Consider the following 17424-nt stretch of genomic DNA (forward strand, 5'->3'; position numbering starts at 1 on the left):
GGGCGGTAAGGACAAGCAGCCGTCAAAACCTACACTGCCGGTCACACGCAAGTGTAGAGGGTAAAACAAATCCTGTTTGGAGAACATGGAGTGAAGAGTGTTGACATCGTGACGACCTGATGCCATCAACACGATGGCGACTCCAGCTATTCGCATGTTCCGCAGGTTGGAGGGTTTGTTCTGTGTCTACAAACCTTCCGGTGTTCACTGGAAACTCGTCCGGGACAACATCGAGACAAGTCTTCTTAAAGGTGACGAGAACACGTTCCATAATGTGACAGCAGGTTTCTAAATGTGAAGACACGTTCTTAAATGAGAGAACATGTTCTCAAATGTGAGAGCAGGTTTCTTAATGTGAGGACACGTTTCTAAATGAGAGAACATGTTCCTAAATGTGAAGACACGTTCTTAAATGAGAGCAGATGTTCTTAAATGTCAAGACACGTTTCTAAATGAGAGAACACGTTCTTAAATGAGAGGACATGTTTCTAAATTAGAGAACATGTTCCTAAATGTGAGAACACGTTCTTAAATGTGAAGACACGTTCCCAAAGGAGAGAACACGTTCCTAAATGCGAGGACACGTTTCTACATGAGAGAACATGTTCATAAATGTGAGGACATGTTTCTAAATTAGAGAACATGTTCCTAAATGTGAGAACACGTTCTTAAATGTGAAGACACGTTCCCAAAGGAGAGAACATGTTCCTAAATGCGATAAAACGAAATATGTTATTCCAAATGAATGTTAGTGACTTATGTGACAATGAGGTATAATACAGCTAATTATACCTTGTAGTGAAAGTCAAACCTCTCCATCATGCTGTCCTCTGTCTCCTCCAGGTTTAAACACTGTTCCCCAGAAGCCGTGTCCTCAGGAGGTTCGTTTCCTGGCTCAGCCGGGCGGGGACACAGAAACAGCCAGAGGACTCACCCTGTTTGCAGCCTCTGTCCCTGCTCTGTCCAACCACCCTCTGGGTAAGTGTGTCCACTGACTGCACAGCTCCTCCCCCTGTCTCATCTCACCAGAAAGGTCACTTTCATTTATTTGTATGACTGTATTTTAAATCAGTGTTTGAATGATGTGACCAATATGGATAATTGTTGGTATCTGTGTGTTATTAGTTCAAATAGCTTGTGATTGTTCATATTCTTTAACCCTGAATGAAGATCCGACCACATGTAAGACAAAGGTTTCACTTACTTTTACTTGCCACAAATATGGATTTTCTTATTTTTTGTAATCTCCTCATGAGGCTCTGTTGTTAATCTGCACCAAAAAGCTGCCACAGCAGGAAACACACGGTCAGCACTAAAACTGTGCTCACTCAGGGTTTTCTGTCCTGCAGAGCAAATGAGGCCTGATGTCTCATCATTGACTTCTGAAGTTTGATATCTGAAGGAAACTAAAATGCTGCAGGTTTTTTTTCTGTGTCTCAGTAACTGGACCTGAATTCCAGCATGTTCGAGTGGGAGTGGGACATCGTCTGGATGCCTCCTCCTCCGGAGTTTTAGGTGCGAGTTTAGATCCGATCATGTGAGAAAATGTTCTGTGTTCACGTCGTCTCTCAGAGAGTTCACACCCTGGTTTTCATGTACAGTTCTTGCAGTTGGAAATGGAAACAAGGTCCTGAACGATCTCTACAACACACGAGTCACAAGGGTAAGATTTCATTCTCCACTGGTTTCATATGAGAAATGAAATGAAGGCACAATCGCGACAGGTCTGATTCTGCGTGATATGTTTCAGGATTACACCGTGGAGGGGGCGTTTGGGAGTGCGACAGATGATTTCTCTGACACGGGTCGTGTTGTGGAAAGAACCACCTATGGTGAGATCCCTCATTGTGTCCCACAATTAAGATTATATTGTTGTTGTATTTCTTCAGTTCATTCTCTGAACATCACAGAGTTTCAGATCATTATGTTTGAGAGTAGGATACTGTAGCTGAACTTGATACCTTCACTGAATAATTAAAGCAGCTCATTATTAAGTTAAACTAATTGTATCTTCTCAAGGCACCGTCCACCTTCAATTTGATTCAGTTTTTCTTTAGGTCCTTTTTCTCTCCCGCATTTTTACATTTTCACCTTTAGGATGGAAAATCACATTATGCATATTAATACCTTGTTATTATATTATAATGTATATTATGTAATATCTATCCTATTGTTTCAGACCCTATAATTATGATATTGTTGTGTTCGACAGATCACATCACACTGGATAAGCTGAACAGAGTTCTGGCAATGCTGCAGGGAGCCAATCAAAAGGCCATGTTAATGTAAGTTCATTGTATTTTACATTCATTCATTTCTCCATCAACAGTTGACAGTTTTTGCTCTGAAGCTTCTTATTGGTCAGAATTCCTCTTATAACAAACATGACTGTAATATATACCCACTGAGGTGCTTGGCCCTGGAGAACGACCCAACATATACAATAATAAATGCTTCATAGATGCAGGTAGATTCATATTTCTCTATACAGGTATTCCAACGTGGACATGCGCTCACAGGAGGCCTATGAGATGGCTGTGCAAGGTCTATTGGGTCCGGAGGGGAAATCGGTGCCTATTGTGACAGGCCTGCGCTGCATTCACTTCCAGCCTCCCAACTTCACATTAGGTAAATAATCTCAAATTGAACACATTCAACATCTTATTTCACGATTTACAACGAATGCTGATATTGTTTTTCTCTTCTCCTGCCTCCCTACAGAGGTACAGTGCCTAAATGAAACGCAGAGATATTTGCGCAAAGTTGTGCACGAGATAGGACTTGAGCTGCGCAGCACGGCAGCGTGTACGGGAGTGAGACGGACCAGAGACGGACCGTTCACACTGCAGGACGCTCTGACATGTCACCGCTGGACGCCCCCTGGTGTCATGCAGGCCATCCAACAGTACCGCTCCAGTAAGAAAAACAAAAGACGCTCCCAGTCCCAGATCAAGAATCCAGGATTACAACCACTGGAGGAGAATGTGAAAGAGTCATCGGCATGAAACCAACGAAGAAGCAGCAGCAGGTAGAAGGAAAAGACTTGATGCTGATGACTCTACGAGCCCGGAGGCTGCGTCACTTTGAGTTCATCTCAGTCCGAAAAAAAGAGATTTCAAAGACCAGATATTCTGGTTTCTAAATGAGACACTTGATAATAATTGACATGCATGCATTTTTTTAAAATGCAAACGTCGCTCCATCTTCAGAGACCTGTGCTGTTAATCGTATGTTAAACATTGTGCAGGTCATTTAGACAGGTTTACCAAATCTTCATATTTAAGTGGTTTATTTTTTATTTTTTATCTTGAAATAAACTGAAAAAGAATTGGACTAAACTTTTGAACATTTCTTTTTGCTGCCATGTGATGTTTGGAGCTTGTGTGTACAGACCATAGAGCAGTGCATTCTGAGGATTCCCCTGCTTTATTTCTACAAATACTCCCCCAAGTGGTGAAAGGTCAAACTTACCCCTAGTGCAATATTAAATGTGTTACACCAGTCATCTCTAAGAACCAGTTATTCAGAAGATCAGATCTTGAAAAGTGTTATTCAAAATAATAAAAAAGAGCCTGAAATCAAATTACATCAAGTTCTAATCTTGGTTTGATCTGGTTCCAACTCGCAGTTTGTCTTTTTATGTTTGAACAAAGTGTCATATTCATTAGTTATTGGAAACTTAATTTAAGTGTTTGCTCATATAAAGACAGATTAGAGAATTCCAAGTTGCTGCAGGGTTTCCTCAGACCATGTTAATTTGATATAAAAAAATAACAACCTTGACAGTTGTTTGCAAACAGGCATAAATAGACGCGGGTCAATAAAAGTGCTTGAATTTATATGTTTTGTTCAAAATAAAAACGGAAGTTGATATATTTTTAGATAGTAGGCTACGTGCAGCGTGACTTCGATTCTACTCACACAACATATTGTTTTACTGTGTTAGAGAAGGTTTATTGTCTCATCACTGTGACACAGCCACGTGGAGAAGTGTTGAAGCAAAGCCTCTTTTTAATTGTTATCCACGAGTCCCTGTAAAGTCTGACAAGTCTCTTTATCTAAACTCTGTGTTAGTAATTAACATTGACCTGTGTCTCAGCCTGGTTGGGTCCTTGGAATTGAGGCTTGAAGATTCATTGAAAAACTCCTTGAATTTTGTATAATCAATGTAGATGTAGAATAAATGTTTATATTTTAACAAAACTAAAATGTTAACATGTTCCAGCCTATGTTGGAAATCCACAAACAACTGAAGGGCAGAGAAATGCAGCGATTCTCCTGGTAGGAAGTGGATCACTAAATCAGATTTGGTGTAATGTTCTCAGGCTTCTGATGAGATGATGTCTCAGCATCTGTTTCCCACAAAAGCTTCTTTGGGGAGGTTATGAGGTTATTCCAGCAGAGCCATTGTTGTCATACTCTTCATACCATTGAAGGACTTGTTGTTCCAGTGGGAACACTGGTGTCTTTGTCAGTCTGGAGACACACAACGTCTGTGAGGACACAGATTGACTACGTGAGCATGAGTTGTCGATCTGCAGCTTTATTAAGGACGACACATGACATTAGAACAATTTGATTACAGGTATTCAGTGACTCAAGTTTCACAACATCATAAAAACATTAAGACATTCATACTGAGAGCAAGTCAATCATTTTATTACCACTGTCTTTTATTATAGAGCCATGAAATGAATTTATGAGTCCGACACCATTCATTTGGTAAACACACAAATCACAATGATCTATGAAAACTATTTTGAAATAACACTTTGTACTAAAGAAAAATGAAAAGATTTTCAGGAATGCAGTATTTCATATTTTAATATTTCCTCTAAGATACTGATTGGTACAATACTTTTTCCATGAAAGTAAAATGAACACTTATTTTCCATAAAATACAAACAGTGTAGAACAAACACTTAATAGCTGCATGATGTAGATGATTTTCTTTGTGAAAACCATTTGTTTTGGGCGGCTGTTGATCAGGAGGTAGAACCACTATCCAGAACGTCGGTGGTTCGATCCCCAGCTCCTCCAGTCTGCATTCTGAAGTGTCCTCAGGGGGGAAAACCCCCAAATTGCCTCTGACGGTGTGTGAATGATGTGTGATAGAAAAGCGCTGTGAATGTTAGTTCTGTATGAATGTGTGAGTGAATGTGTCTTGTACTGTGAAGAGCTTTAAGAGGTCGACACGACCTCAAGACGATATGTTTTCATTACATTCTTGCATTCCTAAAATCTTCTATAAATATCAATTTAATGTGATCATCGATATGAAATTGGACCAGTAAAGTACTGCAGAGTATTTCAAGCAAGGTAAATTAATCTAAAATGATGAAACATACAGAGAACAACAATATAAATTAGCATTTTTAAAGAAGAAAAGTTGATGTTCATCTAATCCTGGTATTATACAACACCTGCACTAGGTGTATAGTACATACATAGAGATGTCCAATAAGCACACATGGAATTTCATACTCTTATATTATCATCTAAATCAAACATTTACCTGTTCAGGCTTGGTAGAAATAGTAAAATGTCCAAAGGCGTAAAAAGGAAATGTAGCCATGGATAAAAAGAATAGTTGGAGTATCAGGTTTCGTTGTGATGAACACTGAGTGCGGAACGTCCACTTGGATCCGAGTTTCTCCATCGTCACAAGTTCAGCAACATCCTGACCTTTTGCTCCGGGGGGGCTCTTTGTGTAACACCATGGCTTCCTCACTTGTGTCATCTTTTTCACTCAACATCCTGCAACAACACAACAAGAGCAACACGAGCAGCTGATGTTGTGGCGACTAGTGAAATTACAGCACAGAGACTATTCAAAAATCACTTGGGTGAGATAGACAATTACAATTTCTTTTTTTATATCGTTAAATGTGTTTATTACCTGGCCACAGTTTCCAAAGAGTGAATCACGTTATCCCCTGTGGCAGCGCTACACTCCATGAATTCAAAGTTGTACTCCTGTGGAGGTAAACAGACACTTTTACCATGACAGCGATTTACAAATACTGCGTCGTCATCAGAAACTGTGAGATGATGTAACAACACAGATCCAAACCTTAGCGAGGATTTCTCCCTCCTCAGTTTTAACCTGCCGTTCTCCACAATCACTCTTATTCCCAAGAAGTAAAATGGTCACGTCTTCCGGTGCACCTTCCTGCAAAATATGGAACACTTTGATGATTCTGATATTTAGGGTCCATGTTCTATAAATCCTACAGCATTTATTGCAATTTTTTTTGTATTGTTAATGAATTTTACACCGTCACAGTGTGCTATAAATGTTATCTGAGGTTATTGTTTGTCAGCAGGATTACGCAGAAACTGCTAATTGAATTTCAACGAAACTTGCTGAAAAGATGGGACATGGACCAAGAAAGAACCCATGAAACTTTGGGGCAGATCCATAATTGTTTTAAAGCTATTTGAGCAAAATCCCAGGGAATAACTATCTATGAGTGTGTGAAATGTGCAGGAAATGTGTTGCTTTCAGTAAAATGCCAGTGTTCACTCACAATTGTCCATTTCTGCTGTCAGTTTATTTATCTATGCTGCAGCTGCATTTGCAAAACTGTATTTAAAGGTATAATTTATAATAGCAGCATAATTATAGAAACAATTCCTGTATTAACTGTGAAATGAACCTTTTGACAACTTTTGACAAGCAGTTGTATGGGCAGCAAATATCACAGCTAAGTCTGACATCATCAGTTAAAAACAATATGTGGGCAAAGCCTGTAGATCAGTGACAGCGTTTCACACTCCAACATGGACACTTGATATGCACAGTACCTGGATGCAGTTTGCCCAGTAGCTGATGGCAGTGAAGCTCTGAGAAGACGTGACGTCGTACATCAAGAGGAACGCCTGCGCTTTGTGAAAAACCTGCCTGGTGATGCTGTGAAACCTGTCGGGACCGGAAACATTACAATATGAGAGGATCCGAGCAGAGATAAGACATCCGGTTTGAACCAGGTGGAGGCCCCCAACTTCACTTTTAATCATTTTCATCACATTCTTCAGTGAAAGTAATACCGTGGGAAACAATGCAGTGTCGTAACTGAACAGGCCCGAGGTGAAAGGTGTGTCTCCACTAATCCTATTACACTGGTTAGTTGAGTTTACTGAGAATTTGCCAACGGTTTTTTTCTGTTTTTTCTGGTTAAGAAAATCTTTCAATGACATTCTTCTTCTTTTTAGCTCATTACCTTTAACTTCTGTTTTGCCTATCAAATGAGTGGGTTCACAAGGCTGTTCAACTATGCTAATCTAATATGTCGTCCAAGCACCTAACTACCCAACCAGCCACATGTCTGTAGCGTGTGGAGTGAACATGTGGACGTCCACCTGCTCTGTGCACACACTGCTCCATGCCCCTGGCGCGACATTTGTAATCATTCAGAACATTGCTGAGATGTGTCAAACCGGTTCTGTAACAGGTTACAACTTGGCTTCAAATTGACGCCTGAACATAGTAAGGCTGTTTTGGGCACATTATCTGGAACATGTCCAGGCCTGTGTGAACAGTATCTGCTGCTTGCTACAATAACACGTCCATGATGTATTAACATGTGCTCATCAGAAGTCTTGGCTGACACTCTGCTGAGAGCCCGGGATGCTCCCGTCACATTTTGTGTTGAGAAAGCCCTCAGGACAGAGACAACCTGTCCTGAGTCCACTCACACGTCCTGGATATAAAAGACATGCTGGAGGACTTAGGACATTAGAAAGCACAAAATAACACCCTGTACCCTTCACGGTGATGCCTCCTGCTCAGATATACTAAACGACCTTCCCTCCAACCAACAACCAGATCACGTGCCCATTCACAACAGACATCAGGAGCAAACCCAGGAAAAGCTGCTGGACCTGAAAGTGCACCTGTACGCATGTTCAGAGACTGACAGGTTTTCAGATGTCCTTCAATACACCTTCCAGCTTTCCTCCAGGTCATCAGGATAATGGGCATCGAACACAATCAAGTTTTCTTTCACTACATGCAGTACTTCTCCTCCCTGCAAACTGGAATTAGGTAACATTGTGCCAGAAATCTCCTCCCCACTAACTGACATCGCCAGCAGCTATGTTTAAGATAACCACCGGAAAGGGTGAAACATTATCTTTGCACGATGAACTTTTAAACGTGAATCAATCATAAAATCGAAAACATGACTAATAATTAGTATGAGTCGCTCTGTGATGAGCTGTGAAATCAAACAGCAGACTTACCTTTCCTGACCCGCTGTGTCCCATAACTGGAGCACCACAGGCTTTCCATCCACCATCACAGTCCACGTAGAGGTGTCCAAGCCTATAAAATATGCTTTTGTAAATGATTCTGTTATATTTACCTTCATTTATGAGAATGCAGATCCACTCTAAGAAGGGACTATGAAAGCCTCTCAATTACGGAACACCTTAATAAGTGAATCAGAGCCTGTGCTTTCTCCCACACCTTCACTCATTGTCTCGAGAACTGGCCTCATTTTTAACACACGTGAGTCATGTGATTATGTTTTGCTTCTGTTGATGCTGCTCTGATGTGTCTGATGTTGTAGGTGCTGGTATTTGTTGTGGGTGTATCATCGTTTCGTGGTTTTGTACGGCCCTGCGTGGCTCGTGTTTCATCAACGCTCACTCATGCTCTCTTGTCGTTGTTATTTATTTATTTTTGTACCCCATGGGAATCAATAAAGGATCTTATCTTATCTTATCTTGTCCTGTCTTAAACTTTATCACCTAATATACTTCAATAGAGATCAGGGTCTTACCGATAGAGGAGGGTAAATCGAAAGAAAACTTCCCACTTTGGGCTCTTTGCATCAGGGAGGTCTTGCCTACGCAGCTGTCTCCAACCAGCATCACGTTATAACGTTTTGATCCGACGTCTGCTCCTCTGGAATCACCTGCTGGAGGAAAAACAAAAACACATGTTTGTATTTTCTCTATGACAAACTACTGTGACTCTTGAATTCAGCGTGTACGTCTTACTGTTCAATTTACCCAAAGCAAACGTATTTTGACTCTCTTGTCTCAGGCGGATTTCAGCATAGGGCTGTTGAAGCGGAGTCCCTCTTTCAGGGGCCTTCCCACTGCGGAACAGACAAAGTGTTATATAATACAATACGCACAACAAATGAGTGACAGTCGGCTGCAGGGTTTAGATGTCAGCCATCAGTATTTTTGAATGACGAACTGGGCGGATATAACCACAAGGTGACATTGGAATTTGAAAGAAAAACACATTTGAAAAGAAAAATGTAACTTTAAAATGTCAATGTGTAATTATTGTGTTTGGTCACATCAGGTCACTATCACCTCTATTTTCTGTGAAGACACTGTACAATCTCAATCATCCTAGTTGGAGGCTGTGCAATGTGAAACCAACAATGCCACTGACCTGCTGACAAATCAAACGTCTGTATATAGTGTTAGCACCAAACCCTGTTTGCACTGTTACCACTGTATGCACGTGAGGATTAGTGTCGACCAAAGGCTCCCATGAGTCAGAGGCTCGGCTTCTTTGATGAGTCACAGTCAAAACATGTTTTACTATTTAATAGATTCACCCAATAGTGTCCGTGTGGATGTTTAGTCTTTGTTTTGATTGCTAACGCCAATCAGTTTAAAAAAGAGAATGAATGCACAACACTCGGTGCAATATTACATATATCATATCAAGTTAGATTAGTTGGCAGGCTGACAAGTTGTTGAACTGCCAGCAATGAGGAAGTTGAGTGTTTGCCTCAGACAATGGCTTGAATTCTTTGTATTTTCACCACCTCAATTGACTCTGCAGAATATGAAAACAGAATCCAGACACTTATTTGTTTAGTGGCTGAAGGTAAATGTATAGTCTATAGAAAACATCATTGAATAGAGGTTTAATAGATTTATATTTATTCTGAACTGGGTCATGCTGATATGAAGGAAGATTATTCTCCGATAGTATCAGGCAGGTCGACACTTATATGCAAAGCCACTGAGGACGTTAAACAGGTTTTGGAGGCTGCAGTGTTTGTTTGTTATCTCTGTTGAGCTGTGGTGTTTGGTTTTACCTCAAAGGCCTTGAGTGCTCCGGTGCGTTTGAGACGCTGATGCCAGATGATGATTTTTTCACACTTTCATCAACCTGCAGACAAAAAAAAAAACTCAGTCAATAGATCTGTCGTTCAGTAAACAGTAAAACAGCTTTCTCTTTTGTTTGCTAAATAGGATAATATTCAATGCTTTTACACCGAGCGACTGAAAGTTGCATTTACCGATTTGAGCTCTGAAGTTTTATACTGTGAGGCTGATACATTGTTTGCACTCCCTCTGACATATGATGCAACGCCACTAAAATATCATGTTTTATGCAAAGTAAAAGCAGCAGGACTTTTATGAGTATGCTCTGGAACACAAAAATAATATTTGCTTAAGGAGGACACTCATTAGGTTTCTGCTTTGCATGATATCCTCTCCCACCAGTGCACATACCTTCTTGACTAGTTGTTGTTTAACTTGTTGTGCAACTGTATCTGAACGCTTTAAAGAAAAAAACGATACAGACTTCGAGTGCAGATAAATGTTTATGTTCCCCTTTCACTATGTGAAACTTGCAGGGTTGACCACATGTTCCTCATTTTGGTTCATTGTGTCATTTTGTTCTTCTTGGAACAAACACTCACAAGTATTTTGATGCAAACAGGAAGCTGAGCACAACACAGACTTTCTACTGCTGCTGTCACTAAGAATAGATACGAGTTCGATTTTGTTGACTATTCAAAGGCCATTGTGTAATGCCATCAATTTGTATGATAAAATTACATGAATTAAACTGACAGGTTAATTGAAAGGGAGTTCAAAGGCCTGGCCTCATTTGTTTCACTAAATCTGCCACAGTACTAACAGAATTGCACCAGAGGGGTGATGCAAACCCAGCACAGTCAATGTTAACTTTTTAATGTCGCAATAATGCACTTTCATAATGTCTGTCTGACTGTCATCATTGTCCATTGACTGATCAGCTTCAAAAGTTATCAATCTGGAGATACACGATACCAAGTAATAATTCAACCATGTTTAGTAAAAATCTGTCGGTGTTATTTTGCCTTTAGTTATTGGACAAACGCATTAACACACACACACAAATGGGAAAGGCCATGTCAGAGAGAATAAAAAACATAATAATAGAATCACACACATATAATATTTTTAATATTAAAGCTTTGCCTCTCACCTCTGATTTTTCATCCAGGGCCGAAGACTCTTCTCTCTGCTCTTGACTTGTCGTGCTGACACTTTCCTCAGTCAGAATCGCATCTGTCTCTTTTGGTGCACCCATCATTCTGTCTTCATCCTTTTGAGGTCCACGGGACTTCCGGCTAGATCCCAGCTTTCTTCTTTTCCCTCCAGCTGCTGATTCTGACGTAACATCATGTTGAGGAGGGGATAGTGCAGTGAGGTAATCTGGGGTTAGATGATGCTCCGTTTCTGCTTGTTGATGGAGAGAATCAGGATTTTCTTCGAGTGTTTGCTGAGCTGGAGATTTCCCCTGAGATTCACCAGTGTGACTCAGTTCCACTGTTTCAAACACCTTCTCTTTCCTTTGCTCAGAGTCCCTGTTTTCCTGCTGATCATTAATCGGTGGCTCTTTTTCAGCGATGACTGAGACACTTTCAGGAGACACATCTCCAACATTTACATCCTCTTTGTCCACCGCTTGCTTTTGATGTGAGTTTTCCACTTTGGATCGTGATCCAAGGTTTCTGCGGGTGGAGCCCATTTTTCTTCGCCTGTTGGGTGAACTGACATGTGAACTTGAATCCTTTATCTCCAAGTTTGTTTTGGTAGCTCCTTCAGGAGCGTTGTTTGGCTCTTGTGTGACAGATTCCACCATCTCCGGATCTGCCACAACAACACTTGGTGCCTCTACTGGTTGGAAAGGTTGGTCCTGTATAAAGCCTTCTTTAAGGCCTTCTGGACTTTGCTTATCACTTTGCGTAGCTTCTATATTAACAGAGTCCTCGACAGCTGATGTAATTTTCTTAGTGAGATTGAAATCTGGGCTGGTTTGCTCTTTCAAGTCTTCCTGACTTATTGTTCCTGTTGGCATTTTTTCTTTTTCAGTCTTTTCTTCATCACTGCAGGTATTTTCTACAACTTCCTCTGCCGGTTCAGTGATCTCTGGGCCGTGCTGTCGTCCTTTAAGTCTTCGGCTTGACCCCAGTTTTCTTCTGTTCCCTGTGAGTTTGAAGCCTGAGTGAGTTTCCTCTTTGATGCTCACAGAATTGTCCACAGGTTGCGAATCAAAAGGCGACTTTGTTTCTGATTCCAGAGTTTGTAAACAGGGGTTTCTTTCCTCAACTGAGAAGTCATCGGTTTGATGCATTGTTGGCATGTGTATTGGCTTTACTTCCTCATCATGCACTTCCTCCACAGCATCCGCCGAGTGCTGCGCAGCTCTGACCTCAGATGAGCTCAAATGCTCAGTTTTATCCTCCATTGTAGACGTCTCCTCCTTTGGTGATGAAACTGCCACTTGCTCAACTCCATATTTAGGCTCTGTATGTTCTCTGTAGTTGCTTTTCTCTGTGGTTGTCTCTGGTTTGCTGGAGGACTCTACACTCTCTGATTGTGTATGTGTCTGCTCTTGATGTGAGTTTTCCACTTTGGATCGTGATCCAAGGTTTCTGCGGGTGGAGCCCATCTTTCTTCGCCTGTTGGGACTGACATGTGGACTTGAATCCTTCATCTCAAAGCTGGTTTTGTGAGCTCCTTCAGGAGCGTTGTTTGGCTCTTGTATGACAGATTCTACCATCTCCTGATCTGCCACAACAATGCTTGGAACCTCTACTGATTTGAAAGGTTGGTCCTGCATTAGGCCTTCTTTAATGCCTTCTGGACTTTGCTTATCACTTTGTGTAGCTTCTATAATAACAGAGTCAGTGTTGATAGCGTCCTCAGTATTTGGAGGCAGCAACAGATTTATTGATGGACTTCTTCTACCAATGACCACAGAGGTTGTTTGCATCTCATTGCTTCTAAAATCATCTTGCTGTGTTGGCTCCGCACTAACATCTACATCTACCTCACCAGCCCTTACATCAGTTCCCTGAACAAATGTGACAGGATTAACAACTTCCTCATTGTGGAAGGCTGACTGATCATGAAGAAGAGCCATTGAATCCTCTCTGTTTGGAATCATGTTACTCTCTATTGACTGCAGGTCAGAGGTATTGCTTTGCAGCTTTTGTCCATCATTGGGCACAGAACTGGTTTCATTAATGTCCTTTTCTTTATCCACAGTACTCAGTGACCCATGTGCATTTTCCTCTTTTGTGAATATTGACGATAACTCCTCCACCACCTCCATCCTGTCAAGATTTCTCACATCTACATCTAAATCCACATCCAAGTTTCTTTGATCTGTTTCATCTTTGCTGTCCGTTTCTCCTCGGCTGTTAGATGTATCTGCTGCTGGAGAAATCCCAACTTTCTCAGCTGGCTTTGCTCTTGTGTTTTCCTCATGAACAATTTCAAATGTTTCAGGTTCATTTTGTGCAACAGAAAAAGGTTCATCAGGTGTGACTTCAACTGAAGTGTTTGTGTCTTGAGCCAAATGGTCTTTATTGGCAGGATCTTTGCGTTCTTCTTCCAAGTCAACCTCTTCAGACCCTTGTTTACCCATTAAACTTGTTGCTTCGTTTAACACGACATCTCCCTCAGATTCATTCACGTTAGTTGTCTGTTGGACACAAATTTCTTGTCCCACTGAGTCTTCGTCACAAGGTAAAGATTCTGTGTTTTGGCTGTGAGAGGTTTCTTCTTGGTCGAGTACGTCAGATGGGACAGATTTGGTCCTGACATTGTCATCATGATTTGAGATATTTTGTGAGTCTGAATTATCATTCCAAACTGAGGCTTCCACAGCTTGTATCAAGTCCATTTGAACTACATCATGAACTGGAAGTGGAGTTAAATCTTCTGGCTCTTTTATGAATTTCTTCTCTGCCTCTTGGACTTCTTCAGTAGAATTGAGAAAGTCTGTTGTCACTGTTGTGCTGTTGTCCATCATATTCAGTGACAGAGTTGTATCTTCATCTGGTATTTCTTCTGTGTTTTCCTGCTCCTCCACAGCTGATGTAATTTTCTTAGTGAGATTGAAATCTGGGCTCGTTTGCTCTTTCAAGTCTTCCTGACTTATTGTTCCTGTTGGCATTTTTTCTTTTTCAGTCTTTTCTTCATCACTGCAGGTATTTTCTACAACTTCCTCTGCCGGTTCAGTGATCTCTGGGCTGTGCTGTCGTCCTTTAAGTCTTCGGCTTGACCCCAGTTTTCTTCTGTTCCCTCTGAGTTTGAAGCCCGAGTGAGTTTCCTCTTTGATGCTCACCGAATTGTCCACAGGTTGCGAATCAAAAGGCGACTTTGTTTCTGATTCCAGAGTTTGTAAACAGGGGTTTCTTTCCTCAACTGAGGAGTCATCGGTTTGATGCATTGTTGGCATGTGTATTGGCTTTACTTCCTCATCATGCACTTCCTCCACAACATCCGCCGAGTGCTGCGCACCTCTGACCTCAGATGAGCTGGAATGTTCATTTTGACCCTCCATTGTAGACGTCTCCTCTTTTGGTGATGAAAGTGCCACTTGCTCAACTCCATATTTAGGCTCTGTATGTTCTCTGTAGTTGCTTTTCTCTGTGGTTATCTCTGGTTTGCTGGAGGACTCTACACTCTCTGATTGTGTATGTGTCTGCTCTTGATGTGAGTTTTCCACTTTGGATCGTGATCCAAGGTTTCTGCGGGTGGAGCCCATCTTTCTTCGCCTGTTGGGACTGACATGTGGACTTGAATCCTTCATCTCAAAGCTGGTTTTGTGAGCTCCTTCAGGAGCGTTGTTTGGCTCTTGTATGACAGATTCTACCATCTCCTGATCTGCCACAACAATGCTTGGAACCTCTACTGATTTGAAAGGTTGGTCCTGCATTAGGCCTTCTTTAATGCCTTCTGGACTTTGCTTATCACTTTGTGTAGCTTCTATAATAACAGAGTCAGTGTTGATAGCGTCCTCAGTATTTGGAGGCAGCAACAGATTTATTGATGGACTTCTTCTACCAATGACCACAGAGGTTGTTTGCATCTCATTGCTTCTAAAATCATCTTGCTGTGTTGGCTCCGCACTAACATCTACATCTACCTCACCAGCCCTTACATCAGTTCCCTGAACAAATGTGACAGGATTAACAACTTCCTCATTGTGGAAGGCTGACTGATCATGAAGAAGAGCCATTGAATCCTCTCTGTTTGGAATCATGTTACTCTCTATTGACTGCAGGTCAGAGGTATTGCTTTGCAGCTTTTGTCCATCATTGGGCACAGAACTGGTTTCATTAATGTCCTTTTCTTTATCCACAGTACTCAGTGACCCATGTGCATTTTCCTCTTTTGTGAATATTGACGATAACTCCTCCACCACCTCCATCCTGTCAAGATTTCTCACATCTACATCTAAATCCACATCCAAGTTTCTTTGATCTGTTTCATCTTTGCTGTCCGTTTCTCCTCGGCTGTTAGATGTATCTGCTGCTGGAGAAATCCCAACTTTCTCAGCTGGCTTTGCTCTTGTGTTTTCCTCATGACCAATTTCAAATGTTTCAGGTTCATTTTGTGCAACAGAAAAAGGTTCATCAGGTGTGACTTCAACTGAAGTGTTTGTGTCTTGAGCCAAATGGTCTTTATTGGCAGGATCTTTGCGTTCTTCTTCCAAGTCAACCTCTTCAGACCCTTGTTTACCCATTAAACTTGTTGCTTCGTTTAACACGACATCTCCCTCAGATTCATTCACGTTAGTTGTCTGTTGGACACAAATTTCTTGTCCCACTGAGTCTTCGTCACAAGGTAAAGATTCTGTGTTTTGGCTGTGAGAGGTTTCTTCTTGGTCGAGTACGTCAGATGGGACAGATTTGGTCCTGACATTGTCATCATGATTTGAGATATTTTGTGAGTCTGAATTATCATTCCAAACTGAGGCTTCCACAGCTTGTATCAAGTCCATTTGAACTACATCATGAACTGGAAGTGGAGTTAAATCTTCTGGCTCTTTTATGAATTTCTTCTCTGCCTCTTGGACTTCTTCAGTAGAATTGAGAAAGTCTGTTGTCACTGTTGTGCTGTTGTCCATCATATTCAGTGACAGAGTTGTATCTTCATCTGGTATTTCTTCTGTGTTTTCCTGCTCCTCCACAGCTGATGTAATTTTCTTAGTGAGATTGAAATCTGGGCTGGTTTGCTCTTTCAAGTCTTCCTGACTTATTGTTCCTGTTGGCATTTTTTCTTTTTCAGTCTTTTCTTCATCACTGCAGGTATTTTCTACAACTTCCTCTGCCGGTTCAGTGATCTCTGGGCCGTGCTGTCGTCCTTTAAGTCTTCGGCTTGACCCCAGTTTTCTTCTGTTCCCTGTGAGTTTGAAGCCCGAGTGAGTTTCCTCTTTGATGCTCACAGAATTGTCCACAGGTTGCGAATCAAAAGGCAACTTTGTTTCTGATTCCAGAGTTTGTAAACAGGGGTTTCTTTCCTCAACTGAGGAGTCATCGGTTTGATGCATTGTTGGCATGTGTATTGGCTTTACTTCCTCATCATGCACTTCCTCCACAGCATCCTCCGAGTGCTGCGCAGCTCTGACCTCAGATGAGCTCAAATGTTCATTTTGACCCTCCATTGTAGACGTCTCCTCTTTTGGTGATGAAACTGCCACTTGCTCAACTCCATATTTAGGCTCTGTATGTTCTCTGTAGTTACTTTTCTCTGTGGTTATGTCTGATTTGCTAGAGGACTCTTCACTCTCTTTCTCATTCAGCCAGTTGTCAGCCTGTAAAAATCCCCACCGCATTAAGAGGTCCGTGTCCTGTTTATTTTCTGTATCTTTTACAGCAGAGTAAGCACTGGCAGGGGAATTTGGTTGTTCAGTTACATGTTGCTCAACTGGAGGACTTGAATGTACACTAATACTAGTTAATCCAGAGTTGCTACTATGTGCATTTTCTTGATTGTCATCACAAACGTCTTCAGTCTGAGATGGCTCCACTTTGTCCCTTCCTTCCTGGATCATTTGCATTGATATTTCCTGGATTTCTGTATCTAGCATTAATGACATCTCTGATACAACACCAGGGCTCTCCACAATCTTTTGTCTTTTATTTCTACGACTAGAACCCAGTTTTCTTCTGTTGCTAATGGGGTTAAAGTCAGTGTTGTTTTGATCATCTATTATTACTGAAGTGTCCTGAGGTTGTGCGTCAAAAGGAGCACGTGTTTCTGATTCCACGGTCTCTAGAGGAGATTTGATCTCAGTCACGTCAGTGGGGAGTCCTTCTTTGTCCTGGTGACTTGTTTGTTCCACGCTGGGTTTTATATCATCCTCTAATTGGC

General features: G+C 41.4%; 2 protein-coding genes across 5 annotated transcripts; one reads left to right on the forward strand and one right to left on the reverse strand.

The window, feature by feature from the left end:
* The first annotated feature begins 3 nt into the window (after nucleotides 1–3).
* trub2 (TruB pseudouridine (psi) synthase family member 2) lies at nucleotides 4–3404 on the forward strand. Its single transcript, XM_034586373.1, has 8 exons — nucleotides 4–251; nucleotides 844–978; nucleotides 1441–1515; nucleotides 1602–1663; nucleotides 1751–1832; nucleotides 2213–2285; nucleotides 2492–2628; nucleotides 2722–3404. Exons 1-8 carry the CDS (start codon nucleotides 134–136, stop codon nucleotides 3003–3005), a joined length of 966 nt encoding a protein of 321 aa, XP_034442264.1. The 5' UTR covers nucleotides 4–133; the 3' UTR covers nucleotides 3006–3404.
* A 1496-nt stretch (nucleotides 3405–4900) lies between these two features.
* On the reverse strand, nucleotides 4901–16952 carry rab44 (RAB44, member RAS oncogene family). 4 transcript variants are annotated; one of them, XM_034586298.1, is made up of 11 exons: nucleotides 12413–16952; nucleotides 11237–12355; nucleotides 10495–10542; nucleotides 10074–10147; nucleotides 9019–9107; nucleotides 8787–8924; nucleotides 8245–8326; nucleotides 6808–6922; nucleotides 6074–6172; nucleotides 5900–5976; nucleotides 4901–5757 (listed from the first exon to the last, which is right to left on the reverse strand). In XM_034586298.1, exons 1-11 carry the CDS (start codon nucleotides 16883–16885, stop codon nucleotides 5670–5672), a joined length of 6402 nt encoding a protein of 2133 aa, XP_034442189.1. In that variant the 5' UTR covers nucleotides 16886–16952; the 3' UTR covers nucleotides 4901–5669. The 4 variants fall into 4 exon arrangements, with proteins under 4 accessions (XP_034442189.1, XP_034442186.1, XP_034442187.1 ...); XM_034586295.1 differs by having other exon boundaries at nucleotides 11237–16952; XM_034586296.1 differs by lacking the exon at nucleotides 10495–10542 and having other exon boundaries at nucleotides 10074–10153; nucleotides 11243–16952.
* Between the last annotated feature and the right edge of the window lie 472 nt (nucleotides 16953–17424).

This window comes from Hippoglossus hippoglossus, chromosome 5 (genome assembly GCF_009819705.1).
Source record: "Hippoglossus hippoglossus isolate fHipHip1 chromosome 5, fHipHip1.pri, whole genome shotgun sequence".
In the NCBI taxonomy this organism is placed as follows: domain Eukaryota; kingdom Metazoa; phylum Chordata; class Actinopteri; order Pleuronectiformes; family Pleuronectidae; genus Hippoglossus; species Hippoglossus hippoglossus.